We start from the raw sequence: 21,084 nt of genomic DNA, 5'->3' as shown, positions 1-21,084 counted from the left end.
TGATTGTTTTTATTAATATTCCTGAAAGGTTCTAGCCTTCATTTTTAAGTATATTCAGGATAATGCACTCTTTCCATCCATTCGTGGCTATTAATAGTATCTTTTCTACTATACATATGTGACGTGTCACAGAGATCTGAGCGTTTGGTGTGTTGTGTCACAACGTCAAAAAGGTTGAGAACCACTGTCCTTAGAGATATCTCAGGAGAAAAGGTGAATTGCATATGGGCCTGTGTGTGTGTGCAGGCACGTGGGAAGAGGATGAAGGGGGGCGCAAAAATCAGGTTTCGCTCAGGGCGCTGTGAAACCTAAGGCGGGCCCTGTCAGTCAATTATTTTCTGTGTGGGAAGATCTGATCCTTAACCAAAGGGGGTTGCCTCCCTTGGATACGTACTGTTCATAAAATACCCGGTTCCACCAGGCCTTAGATTTTGCCTCATATAAACGTCCTAAGCGTCTGAAACTGGACGTGAGATTCTGTTGTATCGCCTCCCCTGCCTGAGTCTCAGAGCTATCCCGTCGCACCTTGTCAACTTATTCATCCCATTTGATAATTCTCAAACCTCCTGTTGCAACCGTCACCCACAGAGAGAACCCCCAAATCATGTTGTCGATGCTCCACTGCCACCACGATCAGAGAGGCACCCCAAGCTCTCTGCTCGCCACAACCCCAAGGCCCGTCCACAACGGCCTACAACAGGAAACCGCTCACTGTAACCAGAATTATTAACGGTCCAATGACCCTTATCAGACAGCCCAGACAAAATCAAATGATAGAAAAGTTTTGAAAGCACCCTCACAATGGGTTACCCCACAAAAGTATTATTAAAAGGATCTATGTCAAGGGGTGTTCAGTTACTTTGTGAATTTTGTATGATTGGACACATGGCTATTACAGAATCATGGGAGAATCACCTATAAATCTAGGAGTTTTGCTAATGTACTTTGGATATATCAGGTGTTGTTTGAAAGAAGATATTACAAGTTCCTTGCTTTTCCACTTTAATTGATCACCACTGGGGATGCCCAGTGTGTGTTGGACAATATTGGTCAGACAGCAACGGGCGGCAGATTGCAGGAGGACTAAATGCCATGAAAGTAGGGTGGGGGGGGGGGGGGGGATGTTTTATGGGTACATACATTTGGGGTTATTTGTGAATAATAGTTTTGATTTATATAATCTTTCAACATTAAAAAATATAATAAAGATTTGTGTTTTTTTTAACATACAGGTAGTTTCCGGTTAACGAACGAGATAGGGACTGTACGTTCGTTCTTAACCTGAATCTGTTCATAAGTTGGAACATTGTGCCATCTCTGTCCTCTGTACCTCCTCTGTGCCCCCCTGTGCCTCCAGTGTCCTCCCTCTGTGTCATCTCTACCTGCTTATACAAGTTTAAAAGCCATTTTTTTTTCTTGTAGTTTTTGAGAAAATTGATTTTAAAAAATTCAAAGTATAATTTGAAATTTTTTTTTTCTACTTGTTTTCATGGAAACAGAATCCATGCCGTTCGTATCGGCAGGTCGTTCGTAAGTCGGGGACTACCTGTATACAAGTTTGATCCTGTTGGTTGTCGCAAATAAATGCCTGATAGCTTTTTTTTTAAATGTTTCTTCATGATTTCATGCAGGCATCTTCCCTTCTGCGACAGTAGTAATCATTTTTTGACTGCTTTTTCCATATGGAGGCACCCCGGCCCCAGAGAGAGAGAGAGAGAGAGAGAGAGAGAGAGAGAGAGAGAGAGAGAGAGAGAGAGAGAGAGAGAGAGAGAGAGAGAGAGAGAGAGAGAGAGAGAGTGTGTCTTCAACAATTGCACAAGCACAGTCACTATATATTCCAGTTTTACTTTGCCACAACCCAGAGGGTTTAAGACACACAACATTTATATTGCGTTATTCTCCTGGCAGACTCAAAGTGCCAGAGCTGCAGCAACTAGGATTTGCTCTATTGGCAGCCGCAGTGTTAGTCTTGCCCAAAGGCTCCTTATTGAATAGGTGCTGGCTTTCTGTACAGGAAGAGCCAAGATTCGAACCCTGGTATCCTGTGTTGGAGGCAAAGCCCTTATCCATTACACTAAGGCATCGTGCATGTAGGTCGTAGGAGTAAACAGCAGGCACATCCACAGCCAATGTTTAACCAAAGCAAGCCATTAATGATTAGCAGTGATTTCGTTTGTCATGCAGTAATACACATAAAACGTCATTGCTCAGCGCAGCAAGTCATGTGATGAAGCTTATGCAAAGCAGAGAAGAAGAAGGCCACATAGCAGACTGCACGAGCGTAGGTGAAAGGCAGCGAAGCAAAGTGCGATATTCATGACAGTTCAATGCACATGTAACGTATAGCACTGCAGATATACTCGTGTGTCACCTGTAGCCATTGAAGTCGGTAGCCAAATGAATCATCCACAAGTGTAGTGCATGCATAAGCTGAGCATTAGAAGGCTGGAGGCAAGAGACAATCACCAGAGAAAATAGGCATAGAACAGCTCACATAGGCAACACACTGGGCTCTATTCACTAGAGATGTAGCGAACGGTTCCCGAACCGTTCGCTGGCGAACATCTCTGAAAGCATGGGGCTTTTACTACTTCCGGGTCGCTCTGACCCGGAGTAGTACGCCTGCGCTGCCCGGCAAAGCGCGTCCTAGATCGCGCTCCTGTTGCCGGGCACTCTCTGCGCATGTGCGTGACGTCATGAACGACGTCACGCACATGCGCAGAGAGTGCCCGGCAACAGGAGCGCGATCTAGGACGCACTTTGCCGGGCAGCACAGGCGTACTACTCCGGGTCAGAGCGACCCGGAAGTAGTAAAAGCCCCAAAGATGTTCGCCGAGCGAACAGTTCGCAACATCTCTACTATTCACTAAAGCGTGAGAACGTTTATAACGGCTGTGATAAAGTGCTTTTGCATGTGATTTCACACGCGCACTAAGGTTTGCGCGCAATAACTAATGGCTTTGCGCGAAAAGGCGGGATAGCACGTGATACACATCAGTATCACGTGATATCACTGCAGATCATGCGAACGGAATGCAGATCACGCGATATAACTGCACACAGCACATCACGCGATTCGCTTGAAACTGTGTACGCGATCAGCGTAGAACAAAACCCCCCCCTCAAAAAAAAAAAAAGCTTTTATATACACACACTAAATAGTCCAATTAAAAACAGCAGGAAACTAAATTACACGCTGTGCGTAAAGAATATCGCGCGCAATGAATTATACAGTAATTGAATTGACTGACATGTTTCACAGCACCATTGCTGATTTCAATACCAAACTATCTGCTTAAAGGAAACCAGAGAGGAATAATTAAAAGTTATTTCTACATACCTGGGGCTTCCCGCAGCTGCAGAAACCCTAATCGCTGCCACACCGAGGTCCTCAGCTTCCTCCGTTCGCTGGTGCGGGTCCCTTCCTTCCAGGGAGCGCGGCCAGCCTACGCCAGTGAAGTGCGCTGTTTGCGTAACTCTCCAGCAGCCGCGTGAGAGGTACGCAAGGAGCGCACTTCAGCTACGATCGACTGGCCAGTCGGGCTGAAGTGACGGGACCCGCACCAGCGAACGGAGGAAGCTGAGGACCTCGGCGTGGGAGTGATTAGGGTTTCTGAAGCTGCGGGAAGCCCCAGGTATGTAGAAATAACTTTTAATTATTCCTCTCTGGTTCTCTTTAATTATCATGTGAAAAGCGCACTTATCGCACGAACAGCAACGCTGTACGCGCGATAAAAATTATCACGCGATCGATAAACTTTTCACGCGCAACACGCGCGCACAATGGTTTACACACGCGTTTGCATGTGAAATGACTGTTTTATCACGCTTTAGTGAATCGAGCCCACTGTGCGTTACCAACACGTTTCACCGGGATTACTTCCGGCTTCATCAGGGCTCACAGTCAGGAAAATAAATGACAGGTTTTCACAGTACTTGTGTCATGTTTTGTGGTAAGTCACCTCTTAATTCCCCTTTCTATTGCTTTTAATGTGTTTAGTTACCCAGGTGGGTGCCTTTTTCCCCATTTCCCTCCTGTTACATTACCTTACTTTGGAGGGTGGCTCCCAGCACTCGTCTGGTCAGCCGGTGATTTTTTTTCAGGAGAGAGATCGATCATCTCCACAGTTTCGACGGGTCCCTCGAGTGGAGATGGGTTTCTGCCTAATTGATGCTAGCCCCTAGGCCTGAACGATTTTAGGAAAAAATTGAATTGAGCGATTTCTGTCCAAAATTACGATTTCGATTTTATTCACGATTTCCTTCAAATCAAGCTATGTTCCCCCCCTTTGTGCCTGTCTGTTCCCCCTCTGTCCCCGTCTCTCATTGTGCCCCCTTTGCCTCTTCATGCCTTCTCTGGGTCTCTCTCTTCCCTCCTTTGTGTCTCTGTGCCCACTCTGTTTCTCTCTGTGCCCTCTCTGTGTCTCTCTCTGTGCCCACGCTGTCTCTCTCTGTGCCTCCTCTGTCCCCCAAGTTGCATCAGTTGTGGACATAGCTTCAAGCACGAGTCCAGAGATTCCCGTCTATCCACTTTGCCTCCTGCAGGCTCTAATGCACGGCATACTTCCTGTATATCATGTGACATACAGGAAACCGAAGTTTTGCCAAGCACAAGAGGCGGCAGAGGGCGATAGAGGATGGAAGGTATGTCCAATGCTGCGGGCACTGGGACTTTGGGAAAGTTTGAAGGCGCTTCTTCAAACTTCCTCTTGTGGAAATGACGTGATCGCGATATTCGCCGCTTTGACGATTCTGAAATTGTGATCTTGGTGATCGCGATTTCGATTTAAATTCGATTTATCTTTCAGGCCTACTAGCCCCCCATCAAATCTTACCCCCAAAAAAACCCAGGTGGCTGTCAAGGATGGGGCCAAAGTTGTTACCTGCCTTTGGCCCCATTTCACCGTAAAGAAAACCTGAAGCACTCTGAACAAAAAAAAAAAAACAACAGATGCTTACCTAAAGAGAGAGAAGGCTATGTTCTGCAGATAGCTTATTATAGGTGCTGCACATGTGAGCTGTTGGTCATTTCAGATGCAGCCTTTGTGGTATGCGCTGGCCCTCTCCTTGCTGTCCATTAAAATGTAAGTTACACGTTTTTGCTTAGCTGCTCCCAAGGTTATACATATGTTATTTATAATTTAGGTTAGGCCACTTGCCCGGAGGTCTGCCTCACCGTGGTGCAAGTGTCCAGTATATTATACTTTGCATGCAAACTATAGTGGAAGCCAAAGTTCCTCCATAGTATAATAAATGTAGCATTTGTCTTGTACACAGGGCATGTATTTTCAGCCTAATAGAGGTGTGCATGCCGGAGCGATTAACCAGTCAATTGCAGCATGTTTTTAGGGATGCGCAACCTCCCCCCTTTTTCATAATTTTGCTTGTATGTAACTACCAGGTTAGCTGCTCCCAGCCTGTTTTCCTGAGTTTCCCATTTGCATGGTAAGGAATAGTAGTTATGCATATGATTTGCATCTGAACTGAATGCGAAGTGTGCAGATAGCTTATTATAGGTGCTGCACATGTGAGCTGTTGGTCATTTCAGATGCAGCCTTTGTGATATGAGCTGGCCCTCTCCTTGCTATATTATACTTATGCAACCTCCCTGCTTTCACCCAAAGCTCACGGGGCCCAAATAACTTTGGACATGAGAGAGGCCTGGTGCACAGCGGTAAGATGATTGCCCGCTCCGCAAACTCTGCACACAGGGGGGGCATTCAGAGGGAGGGAGGAGTGAAGCCGGCTCCCGCATCCCTAAATACCGCGGCTGGAGCCTGATCATTTTTTCCGCCTCTTCTCTGCCCAGGCATTCCCCCCCCCCCTCGACCTAAAAGTGGCACCCTCCTCCACACTCACGGGCTTCCCCCCCCCCTCCACTGACAACCCCCCTACCCACTAGCACCCTCCTCCCCACCAAGTGTCAGTGCACCCTGCCCCAGGCACCCAGCCCCTGCACCTGCCCAGGCACCCTGCCCCTGGCACCCAGTTTCTGTCCCCTGTCCCAGCACCCTGCTCCAGGCACCCAGTCCCTGCCCCAGGCACCATGACCCTGCACCCTGCTCCAGGCACCCTGTCCCTGCACCCAGTCCCAGCACCCTGCCCTAGCCACAACTGCCCTAACAGCACCCTGTCCCTGCCCCAGCCACAACTACCCTAACCAGCACCTTGCCCCAGCCTGAACTGCCCTAACCAGCACCCTGTCCCTGCCCCAGCCACAACTACCCAAACCACCAGCACCCTGTCCCTGCACCAGCCTGAACTTCCCTAACCAGCACCCTGCCCCTGCACACTGCCCTAACCAGCACCCTTTCGCTGCACCCAGCCTCCAGCCTGCACACTGCCCTAACCTGCACCCAGCCAGCAATTGGGGGTCCACTATGGCTACCTAATATCTAGGGGCACATTTTCTACCTAATCCTGATATATATGGGCACATAGCTAGCTAATTCTTTTATTTGGTGAACATGGCTGTTTAATTTATGTTTCTCTTTAAATGGAACCTGTGCTGAGTAAAATTATTTAAAATAAACACGAGGTAACTTCAATTGAACATTACATAGTTACCTTGCCATCAGTTAATCTCAGAAGCTTACCGTTTTCTTCTGACAATGATCCCTTCCAGTTCTGACAACATTTTGTCAGAACTGAAATATATCAGTTGCTGTCAGTTATAGCTGAGAGGACAACGGATGTGCTAGGTAATGTCCATGATTTCCTATGGCTCACGTGGGCGATGTTACAGTTTAACAGTGTGCTGACCAGGAAGCGGTTATGGGGTAATGGCAATTTTCAAAATGGAGGACGGAGAATTCCATTGATCACAGTGGTCAAACAGGACGCAGGAGAGGAGAAAAAGATTGATGAGTAGATTACACAGGAGGTAAGTATGACCGGTGTATGGTTATTTTGACTTTTAATTTTTTAGTTCAGGATTTTTTTAAGGCCGCACAGGGGGCGTGGATTAAGTATCCCTCTTTCACATCTTCAAATGTTGGGAGGTATGTGGATCTGCTAGAGGTTTTTGGAGTGCACTGGACCTGAATGTTGGAAGTTACCATAGTGAAACGTTGCTACATCCACTGTTACATCCCACCATTGCATTAGGGGACAGACCTGGGCTTATCACTTACCTTTGCCGAGCAGCAGACACAAAGCAACCCTGACACACGTCTCCATCATGGCTGCAGCTGAGCCCCTCAGTCCTCTCCCCGTCTCTGTGTGCTGCGATCATAGAAGGAACATGTCCAAGTCACTAGTCAGCAAATCACAAGTTCAGTCATCTTATCATGTGACAATGAAGACAAAGGAAGCTGTACATCAAGGCAAGAACTCCAAACTTCTGCAAAATCTGCTGAGTTTTATTATACTTCGAGTTGCCATTCAACTGACTGTAAATGTGTCACGTAAGTATTGTGCCTTACCCACAATGCAACAATAAAGGAGTCTCTGGCTCCTCAAGTGCTCCGCTCCTCATATACACAGGGCCGGTCCGCCCATGAGGCGGGCTGAAACAAATGCCTCAGGCGGCACTTCTGGGGGAGGGTGGTGCGGCACCCGCCTGTCCGTGGGTGTGGGGGGGGCCGCCGAGCTGGAGGGGGTAGCGGGCAGGAAGGGGGTATTGGGCCTAGTGGCGGGGAGGGGGGGGTCCGAACTCCCTCGCCTGGGTCCCCCGATCTGCGCTCCCCCTCCAGCATTAAAAGTTAAGTAGCAGCCGCTACTAGTAAGAGGCAACCGACGGGGATCACTCACCTCTTCCGCGTTCCAGCGTGCGCCAACTGTCGTCACTTCCTGCAATTCCGTCCACTTACAGTACAGTGGGCGGCGTGGCAGGAAGTGACGGCAGTGGAATGCACGTTGGAACGAGGAAGAGGTGAGTGATCCCCGCCCGTTGCCTCTTACTAGTAGCGGCTGCTACTTAACTTTTTAAAGCTGGATCGGGGGACCCAGGCGAGGGAGAAATCTTTACCTTCCCTCCAACAGATCGTCAGGGGGGGGGGGTCTGTATGACTGATATTGTGGTGAAACAATTAGGCCTCTTTTCCAGGGACAGTTGATAGGCAAGGAAATCCCTCTCAAACTCTCACAACTGTTTGCTGCTGCCTGGCAACTGCTTTCTTCTGCCTGATAACTAATCACTGCTGTGTGGTAACTGCTCGCTGAGCACACAATTCAACTGTCCGTGGAAAAGAGGCCTAACTGTGGCGTTTCCTCCTACAGTGTGATGTCAAGACCTAGGTCCTGACATCACACTGTGGGAGCCTTGTTGCATTGTGGGAAACACTGGCTGTTCCCAACTGCCAAGCAACCAAGTATCTCCCTCCGTGCATATGTATATCTATAAAAAAACAAAAACGTTTTTGGCCTATTGCATTGTTACTGGGTTTTGATATAGATAATGGCAGTTGGTGCTGTTTTTTTTCCTTGTCTGCCAATAGTAAAGATGATTATGTGAAGGCTGATTGTGTAAAAAACAACATGAACAAATTACACTGATTTACAAGTGGTCATACACTGATCAGAGGGAGGATCTATCTGCTTAATTGTCTCAACACACTGCGCACAGATTTTCATTAAAGTGAACCTCCGGACTAAAAATCTACTCAGCAGAACTGAAAAGGCTTGGTGTTTCTTTAACAGTTTCACAGCATCAGAACTTTGTTTTTCTTACCAAATCATCATTTTTAGCTGCATTTTTAGCTAAGCTCCGCCCATCAAAGAAAAAAAGCCCGGGCTTTTTATCCCTGATGCTGTGCAGAGCATGATGGGATTTCCTATGTTGTTATTCACGTTGCCTAGCAACTGGGAGAGGTGCTCAGGACACAGGACAGTTGGAACTGTGTCTCATGCTCCCTGTCACCTCCTTTCAACCAAACAGATGGCTGCCATCATGAAATCAAACATTTGCCTGTTCTTTTAAAACAGGGTGGGTAAGAGATTATATTACCTATCTATTTTAATTAACATAACTAATGTAACTTAATGACGGTATGTTTGTTTAGGCTGAAGTTCCTCTTTAATTTCAGCATAAAACCCTTGAAAATCTATGTACCTGCCAGGTGTAACCTCCCCCCATCATCAGCTGATCTCTGTCTCTGCTTCTCCCCAACGGATGCTCCTCTCTTCATATCAATGTCCCCAGGTACCTGTGTAGTGTAATGCTGGGGACAAACACTAGGGGTGATGTGACCACTAGAGGCCCCTAGTATCTTCCGCAATACATCACACGGGCGCCTGGGGACAGGAGTGTAATAGATGCTGGGGAGAAGCAGAGACCGGGCCATGCAGTGGACAGGTGAGAGAACTTTCTCGTCAGTCACCGAATTGAATGCCACTAGTGATGTGTTCATGATCCGTCGCTGACCAATCGACCCAGTTGAGCAATTTCAGCTTGAAATTGAGCAGCCCAAATGCTGCACCAAATTCTCACCAATTCTATCACAAACAAGCATGTAGCTAATCCTGTCAGATCTGACAATAAAGTCAGAAACACCTGATCTGCTGCATGCTTGTTCAGGGTCTATGGCTAAAAGTATTAGAGGCAGATGATAAGCCGGTCAGCCAGGCAATTGGTATTGCTGAAAAGAAAATGAATATGGCAGCCTCCATATACTTGGAGTGACTACAGTGTGACCCTCACTGATAAGAAATTCCAACTATAAAACACTTTCCTAGCAGAAAATGGTGCTGAGAGCAGGAAAGAGATAAAAATGGTCAATAGTTCATAGATTTTAGCTCTGTCATACTTCAATGTATGTCTCATTGAGCACAAACAGTTAAAACTTAAAAAGTAGATTTAAACATAAAACAAAACTGTGGAATATCTTTAAAAGTCCTTTTCAGGAAGATAGATACAATAGTTTATTTAATTCGTTTATTTTCTCCTCGGGTGTCCTTTAAAGTAAACCAGAGACTAAGAAATGGGACAAATCGATACTTACCCAGGGCTTCCTTCAGCCCCATAAGCATTTCCGAGTCCCTCATCGTCCTCCCGCGGTCTGCTGTTCAGCCGCGATCAGCACCAGTAACAGGCTCAGTCGCGTTAGTCAGTGCCTTCTGCGCATGCCCGGGAGGTCTGTACATGCGCAGAAGACCCAGGCTGGACATGACTGAGCCAGTTATCGGTTCATTCTATTTCTTAGTCTCTGGTACATATGTACTAAAAAAAAACAGTCCTCTGGGAGATACTTACCTCGGGAGGGGGAAGCCTCAGAGTCCCAATGAGGCTTCCCTGACCTCTGAAGCTTGTCGGAATCCAGCGCTGGCTCCCCCGAAACCACCCCCGACAAGCAATTATATATTTACCTACCCTGATCCTGCATAGAAGCACTAGAAACTCTTCGTTTGGGTAAGGCGATAATAGCCGACCCCTATTGTATCCACACTACTGCGCAGACACGAAGGACTCACGCCTGCTCAGTAGAGCGGATACAATCCAGTCGGTTATTTCCGCCTTAACCCGACCGGAGAGCCGCTAGTGCACCTGCGCAGAATCGCGGTAGGTAGATATTGACCTCGCCGCGGTTCGAGGGGCTGCAGCGCTGGATTGTCAGGACACCGGAGGACGCCTCGTTAGGATCCAGGTAAGTATCCCCAGAGTGGTTTTTGTACATTACAGATTTTCTTTAAAGCCTCTTTCTTATGAGGAAGTGGGGCTGTAAGATGGTGAATCCACCACCGGTCAGCGGATCCCGTGCACCGGCCAGTCACTGCTGGTGCTCAGGGTTGCCATTTCTTCCCTTTAAAGGGACTCCAAGCTCACCCTGAAAAGGAAAAATAGTACTCAGCCAGGGCTTTCTCCAGCCCAGCGGTGGTCGTGAGGTCCCACAACGGCGTCCTGGCTCCTCTCCTAGGCCCCGCTCCGGAATGGCTGACCGGCGGGAGCCCGGCGACACTCGGCCGAGTGTCAGGCTCCTTCTTCCTGGTATGACGCGGCTGACGTCATGGCGACGACCGCCCCGCGTCATTACGGCGGCTGGCGTGAAAGTACTGCGCATGCGCAATTTCACGCCGGCTGCCGTGATTACGCGGGGTGGCTGGCGCCGTGACGTCAGCCGCGTCATTCCAGGAAGAAGGAGCCTGACACTCGGCCGAGTGTCGTCTGGGCTCCCGCCGGTCAGCCATTCCGGAGCGGGGCCTAGGAGAGGAGCCAGGACGCCGTCGTGGGACCTACCGACCAGCACTGGGCTGGAGAAAGCCCCGGGTGAGTACTATTTTCCTTTTCAGGGTGAGCTCGGAGTCCCTTTAAAGAGAACCAGAGATGAAGCAACCTCATGTATTTTACCTTATAAATCAGTGGGAACATGACAGTAAACACCTAATCTGCTCTTTGTTACATTGTTCTCTGTTTAATTTGCCTGTTATCACCTCTAAGATAAGAATCCCGACTAAGCAGTCGGTCTGGCTTTGCTACAGAATAATTATAGCTGAGACTGTGTTCTTTGCTGTCTTCAAGTCCAAGCCTGCCCCCTGCTGGCTTTGCTCAGGAATCATTATAGCTGAGTCATTATAGCAAAGCCAGAATCAATGCTCAGTCCGGGATTCTTATCTCAGCTAGATAACAGACACTTTTAGCAGTGAGGATGGAACAGAGAGCATGGTAAATGTTTTCTCTAATGTTCCCACTGATTTCTATGGTAAAATACACAAGGGTGCTTCGTCTCTGGTTCACTTTAAATACCGACACATCTAAGTTATACAGGTTCTGGGGCTACTCACAAATAATCCATGCCTAAACTGCATCTAACTAGCTACATGGCATGAATAATTCATATGTGCCAGTATTTAAAGTGATGAAGTGGCAACCCTGCAGTGGCACTCGGTACGGTCAATGGAGAGGTGACCTTGCTTCAATGAAATAGCCTACATCGTCAAACTTACCTAAATCCCATTGACTTTACTATCCCCTCCCTAACCCTCCTGCATATGCATTTGTCACTGAATGTAGGCAGATTCAACTGGTAGGCTATTTCATGGGCAGAGACCTCCCTATTGAGTCAGATACATGTTGTTTGCCGCCCGGTTACTGTGTGTCAAACACTGACAAGGCAGCTGGGATACTTAACTGTCTCAGGCCTCTTTTCCATGGGCAGTTGATAGACAGTGAAATGCCTCTCAAACTCTCAAAACTGTTTGCTGGTGCCTGGTAACTGCTCACTGCTGCCTAGTAACTGCTCACTGCTGACTGGTAACTGCTCACTGCTACCTGGCAACTGATTACTGAGCACACAGTTCAACTGCCTGTGCAAAAGACGCCTTACAAGCACTCAGCCGTTCATCTGAAAGTAACCTTAGATCAGTTCTCAGTGTAAAAATACTTTCCGTGATCTCAATACATATATCTGTATAAGAATCTGCTAGGCTCTCTGGCCTATAAAATAACTCACAGTTACTTGATCCTCCAGTCCAGTGTGTGTAAAATTCTGTCTCTCCCTTCCGGACTCTGTCTGATCTTGTGTAATCCAAGAGAAATAAAAAAAAAAAAATCCAAAACTTTTGTTGATGCAGCAGCATGACAAAGTTCCTTCCTCTGTTGGATGTGTGTGCAGCGCCACCTGCTGGCCTCTGTCTTCCTCCACTTTCTCTCTCTTGTCTTCACCCTTGTTTTCAGAATAAACACACAGACTGAATTTAACATTTAAAGTGGTATTATACTCAAATTTCATTTATGATCTCAAGCATAACAAGAATATGAAGGCTGCCATATGTATTTCCTTTTAAACAATATCAGTTGCCTGGAAGTCCTGCTGATGTATTTAGCTGCAGTAGTGTCTAGGTCACACCAAAAACAAGCATGCAGCTAATCTTGTCAGATTTGGCAATAATGTCAGAAACCACAGAAAAAACGATGTCCCAGAGCTCAACTGTGTAGGGGAGTTTCAACACCAGGGAGTCAACCAGTCTGCACCTGAATCCAACAAGGTGCACATAAATCAGACCAGCAAGAAAAAGAAGACTGGGTCTCCACCTGGATTTATGCAGTTGTAGCAGAAAACGTTTTATTCCATAGCAGCAAAAACCTCACGTTTCGGCACTAGGCCTTTGTCAAGTGTTCTATAATGTCAGAAACACCTGATCTGATGCATGCTTGTTCAGGGGCTATAGAAGTATTAGAGGAAGAGGATCAGCAGGACTGCCAGGCAACTGGTATTGCTTAAAAGAAAAGAACTATTGCAGCCTCCATATCCCTCCCGTTGACAGCGCATAAACCATCTAAAACTAGTGTTGGGCGAACAGTGTTCGCCACTGTTCGGGTTCTGCAGAACATCACCCTGTTCGGGTGATGTTCGAGTTCGGCCGAACACCTGACGGTGCTCGGCCAAACCGTTCGGCCATATGGCCGAACTAAGAGCGCATGGCCGAACGTTCCCCGAACGTTCGGCTAGCGCTGTGATTGGCCGAACGGGTCACGTGGTTCGGACCCGAACGCGCTCTGATTGGCCGAACTGTCACGTGGTTCGGGTAAATAAATACCCGAACCACGTCATATCTCCGCCATTTGTCTGTGGGTTTAGCTTTGGGTAGGCAGGCAGGGTAGTTCGCGCTCCAGCCACGCTAGCCAGGGTCCCCCCTGTCATTGTGTCACTGCTGGGAACAGTAGTACACCGCTTGCTCAGCCACACTATATAGCATTCTGTTTACTGCCACTCTGTGTACCTCGCTCAGCCACACTATATAGCATTCTGTTTACTGCCACTCTGTGTCTGCTGGGAATAGTAGTACACCGCTTGCTCAGCCACACTATATAGCATTCTGTTTACTGCCACTCTGTGTACCTCGCTCAGCCACACTATATAGCATTCTGTTTACTGCCACTCTGTGTCTGCTGGGAATAGTGGTACACCGCTCGCTCAGCCACACTATATAGCATTCTGTTCACTGTTCTGTGTCTGCTTGGAATAGTGGTACACCGCTCGCTCAGCCACACTATATAGCATTCTGTTTACTGTTCTGTGTCTGCTGGGAATAGTGGTACACCGCTCGCTCAGCCACACTATATAGCATTCTGTTTACTGTTCTGTGTCTGCTGGGAATAGTGGTACACCGCTCGCTCAGCCACACTATATAGCATTCTGTTCACTGTTCTGTGTCTGCTGGGAATAGTGGTACACCGCTCGCTCAGCCACACTATATAGCATTCTGTTCACTGTTCTGTGTCTGCTGGGAATAGTGGTACACCGCTCGCTCAGCCACACTATATAGCATTCTGTTTACTGTTCTGTGTCTGCTGGGAATAGTGGTACACCGCTCGCTCATCCACACTATATAGCATTCTGTTCACTGTTCTGTGTCTGCTGGGAATAGTGGTACACCGCTCGCTCAGCCACACTATATAGCATTCTGTTCACTGTTCTGTGTCTGCTGGGAATAGTGGTACACCGCTCGCTCAGCCACACTATATAGCATTCTGTTCACTGTTCTGTGTCTGCTGGGAATAGTGGTACACCGCTCGCTCAGCCACACTATATAGCATTCTGTTTACTGTTCTGTGTCTGCTGGGAATAGTGGTACACCGCTCGCTCAGCCACACTATATAGCATTCTGTTTACTGTTCTGTGTCTGCTGGGAATAGTGGTACACCGCTCGCTCAGCCACACTATATAGCATTCTGTTTACTGTTCTGTGTCTGCTGGGAACAGTAGTACACCGCTCGCTCAGCCAGAGTATATAGCATTGTGTTTACTGCCACTCTGTGTACACCGCTCAGCCAGACTATATACCATTGTTTAATGCCACTCTGTGTACACGGCTCAGCCACACTATATAGCATTGTGTTTACTTCCACTCTGTGTCTGCTGGGAACAGTAGTACACCGCTCACCCGCCACTGTATAGCATTGTGCTCTGTGTCACTGCTGACAATAGTGGTACACCGCTCACCCACCACTGTATAGCATTTCTGTACTGCCACTGTACTGCTGCCAGTCAGCGTGTACTTTAAGGATAAGTGAAATGAGGAAGAAATCCGGTGAAAGAGGGAGGGGCAAGGGAAGAGGTGTTTCCCCTGACGGTTCACGTACAGGCCACAGGGGAGCACCCAAGAAAACCCACTCAATACTGCCCATGTTGTCCAGACAACAACCCTCACAGATCCAAAAGAACAGGACCAGATAATTACTTGGATGACCTCTCAAGCGTCCAGCAGTGGGTTAAGCAGCACCAGCACATCACGCACGAGGTCCGAGTCCTCAGCCAGTTAAAGTCTGGGCTTTCTTTGAAGACTGCACTGAGGATGTTACCATGGCGATTTGCAAGGTGTGCAAGACCCGCCTGAGCAGGGGGAAAAGTATTAACAACCTCTCCACCACCAGCATGAGCCGCCACATTCTATCCAAACATCCCACTCTGTGGGCAAACGCGGCAGGACAGGGTACCACCAGCAACACTGCCTCCCTTGGGTTCACCAGACTCACCACCAGACCCGCCTCAGCAGCAGCAGTAGCCCAGCCATTGCGTGGTTCACAACATTCACAAACATCAGACGATGCTGACACTGTCACTTTCCGGACTAGTGCTCTTGAGGTCTCCCAGTGTTCATCAAACACAACAACCAACAGCCCTTCGGTGTGCAGCGCTACAGTTGAGTTGTCTGTCTCTGAGATGTTTGAGCACAAGAGGAAATTGCCAGCAAATGACCCCCGGGCCGTGGCAGTAACAGCCAGCCAGCATAGCCAAGCTTCTGGCCTGCGAAATGCTGCCATATCGAGTGGTGGAGACAAACAGCTTCAAGGGCATGATGTCAGTGGCCATCCCACGTTACGTGGTTCCCAGCCGCTACCACTTTGCGCGCTCTGCAGTGCCTGAGTTGCATGAGCACGTGGTCAGCTAAATAACCCGAAGCTTGAAGAATGCCGTTGCCTGCAAGGTTCACCTCACCACTGACACCTGGACGAGTGCGTTCGGCCAGGGTCGATACATCTCCCTTACCGCGCACTGGGTGAACCTTGTGGAGCCTGGCAGCGATTCCTCACCTGCTACGGCGCGGGTGTTGCCCACGCCGCAAACAGCTGGATAACAACAGCAGCACCTACCTCTCTGACTCCTTCTCCTCCAACGCATCTCAAAGCTGTACCTCATCCGGAAATGCTAACCCAGCACCAGCAGCAGTAGGATCGTGGAAGCAGTGCAGCACAGCTGTTGGCATGCGTCAGCAAGCGTTGCTGAAGCTGATCTGCCTTGGGGATAAGCAGCACACAGGGGAGGAAATTTGGAGGGGAATAAAGGAACAGACGGATTTGTGGCTGGCACCGCTGGACCTGAAACCGGGCATGAAGCTAGACACCTGGCACGAACTGGCAATGTACGCAATAGAGGTGCTGGCTTGCCCGGCAGCCAGCGTTATGTCGGAACGCTGTTTCAGTGCTGCCGGAGGCATCATCACAGATCGGCGTATCCGCCTCTCCACAGAAAATGCAGACCGTCTGACTCAAATTAAAATGAATCAATCCTGGATTGGAAACGACTACGCAACACTCCTGGACCCCAACCAAGTAACATGACCGATGAACATCTGGGATGGTTTAGCGTTTCCGGTCCCTGTTTATTGAACCTCTCATCTGTATTACATTTATGACTGCATGGCGGCAAAAAGCATTGCTGCTATATCCGCACGCTTTTTGTCCTCATGCAAGGCCTGGGTTGTTGTGTCTCACAAAGCGTGGCCTTCTCCTCCTGCGCCTCCTCCTGTTCCATCACGTGTGCTGCTGCTGCTGCTGCTGGGTTACCGTTGCCGGTCCCTGTTTATGGAACCTCTTATCTTTATTACATTTATGACTACATGGCGGTACAAAGCATGCTATCCGCACGCTTTTTGTCCTCATGCAAGGCCTGGGTTGTTGTGTCTCACAAAGCGTGGCCTTCTCCTCCTGCGCCTCCTCCTGTTCCATCACGTGTGCTGCTGCTGGGTTAGCGTTGCCGCGTGGTCCCTGTTTATTGAACCACTTATCTTTATTACATTTATGACTGCATGGTGGTACAAAGCATGCTATCCGCACGCTTCTTGTCCTCATGCAAGGCCTGGGTTGTTGTGTCTCAAAGCGTGGCCTTCTCCTCCTGCGCCACCCTCCTCCTGTTCCATCACGTGTGCTGCTGCTGGGTTAGCATTACCGGTCCCTTTTCCTGGAACCTCTTATATGTATTACATTTATGACTGCATGCCGACAAAAAGCATGTTACCTGTGCAAAGAAAACAGACATTTCCCGCATTTAAAAGACAGTTTTCCCTTTGAAACTTTAAAATCGATTTTCTCAAAAACTATAAGCTCTTTTTGCTAAATTTTTTTCCCCTCTTGTACCCACTCCCAAGGTGCACATACCCTGTAAATTTGGGGTATGTAGCATGTAAGGAGGCTTTACAAACCACAAAAGTTCGGGTCCCCATTGACTTCCATTATGTTCGGAGTTCGGGTCGAACACCCGAACATCGCGGCCATGTTCGGCCTGTTCGGCCCGAACCCGAACATCTAGATGTTCGCCCAACACTATCTAAAACCATCTTCAAGGTACTGGAAGGGTTATAATGCAAGTTTTTTTTTTTTACCTAATTGATAAGCTTGCAGTTGCTGCCAACATTATTAGACTATTTTGGAAGTGTAACAGTGGGAAACACACTAGGAGATTTTCTGTCAGATTTTCTGGTTTCTGATAGATTTTTTGTTTACTTCTATGGAAAATTGGTTTGAAATCAGTTCAGACCTGTCAGAAATAATCGATCTGACAATAAGGCCTCATTTCCACGGACTATTGATAGGCAGTGAAATCGGATCAGTTAATTTTGGTGCACGGCTCTGAGTGCCGAGCGGCGAAACTGAGCGCCATCATAGCAGAAACGCTATGATGCGCGCCCTGCGTAGCGGGAATTCGGGGCTCTGGCAACTGCCAGACCCCGAATTACATCTCCCTCCGACTTGCGACAACTCGGAGGGGGAATAGTATTTTAACCTTTTCAGGACCACGTGCATGAGGTCCTATGCTTGTGGCTGTTCTAGCCTGATGCGGCGTAGGGTCTACGCCGGCCCACGGTTTCCGCTCCCGACGCGATCGTGTGCACCCAGAGGGGGAGATTAAGCTGTCATATGACAGCTGACATCTCCCCCGAGTGATCAGCAGCCATCGCGTATGGCTGCTGATCACGTGATCACTACGATCGCCGTCGGATCGCAGTGATCACTTTGACAGCGGCGGCGGCAGGGAGGAAAAAAAGAGGATCCACTTACCTCCCTGCTGTTCCAGCGACGATCGGCGCCCCCTCTGCTCTGGCCAGCATCTCCGCTTCTAATACCGCTCAGTTCCGGGTCCCGGCTTGATGACGTCATCAAGCCGCGACCCGAAAGTGAGCGGCATTAGGAGCGGAGATGCCGGCCGGAGAAGAGGGGGCTACCGCGGCTCATCGCTGGAGCCTGGAAGGTGAGTGATGGCTGCTGGAAAAAGGGGGGGCACCTGCCACCATGGGGGGGATACTGCACAGCCAGCCACAGAGGGGATCCGGCTGCCTGACCCCCCGAAATGCGCACCCCCCACCACAAAATGCCTGGTCCTTAAAGGGGTTAGGCGGCCGGTCCCGAAAAGGTTAAGCCACCTCGGAGTTTAGCGGCAGCGGTGAGAGCCGTCAATCAGCTCTCCCCGCGCCGAACTGAGTGGCGCAGAAATAATATGTACCCAGTGAAATGCTTTTCAGACTCTCACCACTTCTTGCTGCTGCCTGGCAACTACTTACTGCTGCCTGATAACTGCTCACTTCTGCCTGGCAGGCACGTTCGGGGGGGTGCTCTGGGTGCCCACTGCACCCCCTTTTTAAAAATCTTTAAAAAAGGCTCCTCTAACCGTGCAAAATAAGCCCCGCCCTGTCCATGTTAAGCCCCGCCCACCCGCAGGAAGCCATGCACCCGCCTCAGCCGCTTTGAAGTGAAGGGGCCCAGACAGGAATCCTAGTGTGGCTATTCTATCAGCTGTGTGGGAGCAAGTAAGATGGTGTCTCCCTAACTCCCGAACCACTATGACCCTCCCCCCAGCACCCACAGTGACCTCTCCCTCCTCCCAGCTCATGCAGTGATCCTGCCTACCCCAGCATCCACACTAACCTCTTCCTCCCCCAGCAGCCATAGCCATTTCCTCCAGCACCCACACTGAACTATCCCTCCTCCCACGGCACCCACTGTGATCTTTCCCTCCCCCAGCAGCTGCCCTCCTGTCCCCTGCAGCACCCACAGGGACCTCCCATCCCAAAAGCAGCACCTACAGTGACCTTTACCACCCCCAGCACCCACAGGGACTTCCCATCCCAAAAGCAACACCTACAGTGACCTTTACCACCCCCAGCACCCACAGGGACTTCCCATCCCAAAAGCAGCACCTACAGTGACCTTTACCACCCCCAGCACCCACAGTGACCTCTCCCAGCATCCACAATGACTTCTCCCTTCTCCAGTAACCACACTTACCTCTCCCAGCACCCACAGCGACCTCCCCTTCCTCCAGCACCCACAATATCCTATACCTCCCGCATGACGCACAGGGACCTCCCCCAAGCACCCACTGTGACCTCCCTTTCCTCCAGCACCCATACTGACCTCTACCTTCCACAGCATTCACAGTTACTTCTCCCTTCCCCCAGCACCCACAGTGACTATCCTTCCCCCAGCACCCACACTGACCTCTACCTCCCCCAGCAGCAACTATTAGAGATGGCCCAAACGGTTTGCATGTAAACTTATTCACGCAAACATCGCTGGTTCACGTTCGACCGCAAAATTTATGCGAGTTCTACCCGCCCCCTATATTAATACTACATCATTTCGTTAAACTTTGACCCTCTACATCACAGCCAGCAGACACATGGCAGCCAATCAGGCTGCACTCCCACCTGGAGCCCCCCCCCCCCCTATATAAGGCAGTAGTGTCGGTCATGTTCTCATTCTGTGTGCTACAGAATTAGTGAGAGAAGGGAGAGAGGTTGCTGCAGAGATTAGGGAAAGCTTAGTTAGGCTCTTGTTAGGCTTGTTAGCTTGCTCCTTGCTGATATTTATTGCTAAAAAGCACCCCACAACAGCTTGTTTGAGAGCTAATGTTCTTGTGATCTGTTTTTTTGTAGTTTTTTTTTGTGTGGCCCACCGACATTTGCATATTCAGCCCTGTCTGTCGCAGCTGGCCCTTGCTAATTGCTATACTGTGCCAGGCCCAGCACATTCAGTGCCTACCTGTTCACTGCACCTAACCTGTGTGACTGCTGCACATTTGTAATACCAGTCTGTGCATACCTGTACACTGCACCTGCATGACAGCATGCAGTTTTATATACCAGTCACTGCATACCTGTTCATGGTACCTGTGTGTGTGACAGCTGCACATTTGTAATACCAGTCTGTGCATACCTGTACACTGCACCTGCATGACAGCACGCTGTTTTACATACCAGTCACTGCATACCTGTTCACGGTACCTGTGTGTGTGACAGCTGCACATTTTTAATACCAGTCCATGCCTACCTGTTCACTGCACCTGACCTGTGTGACTGCTGCACATTGTATTGATACCAGTCTGTGCATACCTGTTCACTGCACCTGCGTGACAGCATGCAGTTTTATATACCAGTCACTGCATACCTGTTCACGGTACCTGTGTGTGTGACAGCTGCACATTTGTAATACCAGTCCGTGCCTACCTGTTCACTGCACCTGAACTGTCTGATTGCTGCACATTTGTAATGATATGTAATGTAATTGACTTGTGTGCCTGCTGCACATTGTATTGATACCAGTCCGTGCATATCTGTTCACTGCACCTGCGTGACAGCACGCAGTTTTATATACCAGTCACTGCATACCTCTTCACGGTACCTGTGTGTGTGTGACAGCTGCACATTTGTAATTCCAGTCCGTGCCTACCTGTTCACTGCACCACACCTGTGTGACTGCTGCACATTGTATTGATACCAGTCCGTGCATACCTGTTCACTGCACCTGCGTGACAACACACAGTTTTATATACCAGTCACTGCATACCTGTTCACGGTACCTTTGTGTGTGACAGCTGCACATTTGTAACACCAGTCTGTGCCTACCTGTTCACTGCACCTGTGTGACTGCAC

General features: G+C 49.1%; 1 protein-coding gene and 1 long non-coding RNA gene across 4 annotated transcripts in view; one reads left to right on the top strand and one right to left on the bottom strand.

Moving 5' to 3' along the window:
- The window catches only part of LOC137564365 (T-cell immunoglobulin and mucin domain-containing protein 4-like), a 30,838-nt gene extending 18,349 nt beyond the window's left edge, over positions 1-12,489 (bottom strand). Inside the window, exons 1-2 of one of the 2 annotated variants that reach the window (XM_068278152.1) lie at positions 12,387-12,489; positions 7,134-7,224 (exon numbers count right to left, since the gene is read on the bottom strand). In XM_068278152.1, the coding sequence (XP_068134253.1) occupies positions 7,134-7,182 (49 nt within the window). In that variant the 5' untranslated portion in view covers positions 7,183-7,224; positions 12,387-12,489. Of the gene's footprint in view, positions 1-7,133; positions 7,256-12,386 lie in introns of both variants that reach the window. The other variant, XM_068278153.1, reaches the window with a different exon arrangement.
- The window catches only part of LOC137564366 (uncharacterized), a 128,959-nt gene that overhangs the window by 89,837 nt on the left and 18,038 nt on the right, over positions 1-21,084 (top strand). The window lies entirely within an intron of this gene.

This window comes from Hyperolius riggenbachi, chromosome 3 (genome assembly GCF_040937935.1).
Source record: "Hyperolius riggenbachi isolate aHypRig1 chromosome 3, aHypRig1.pri, whole genome shotgun sequence".
Lineage (NCBI taxonomy): Eukaryota > Metazoa > Chordata > Amphibia > Anura > Hyperoliidae > Hyperolius > Hyperolius riggenbachi.
Note: the sequence above shows the minus strand (reverse complement) of the source record. Positions and strands in the feature narration are given on the sequence as shown.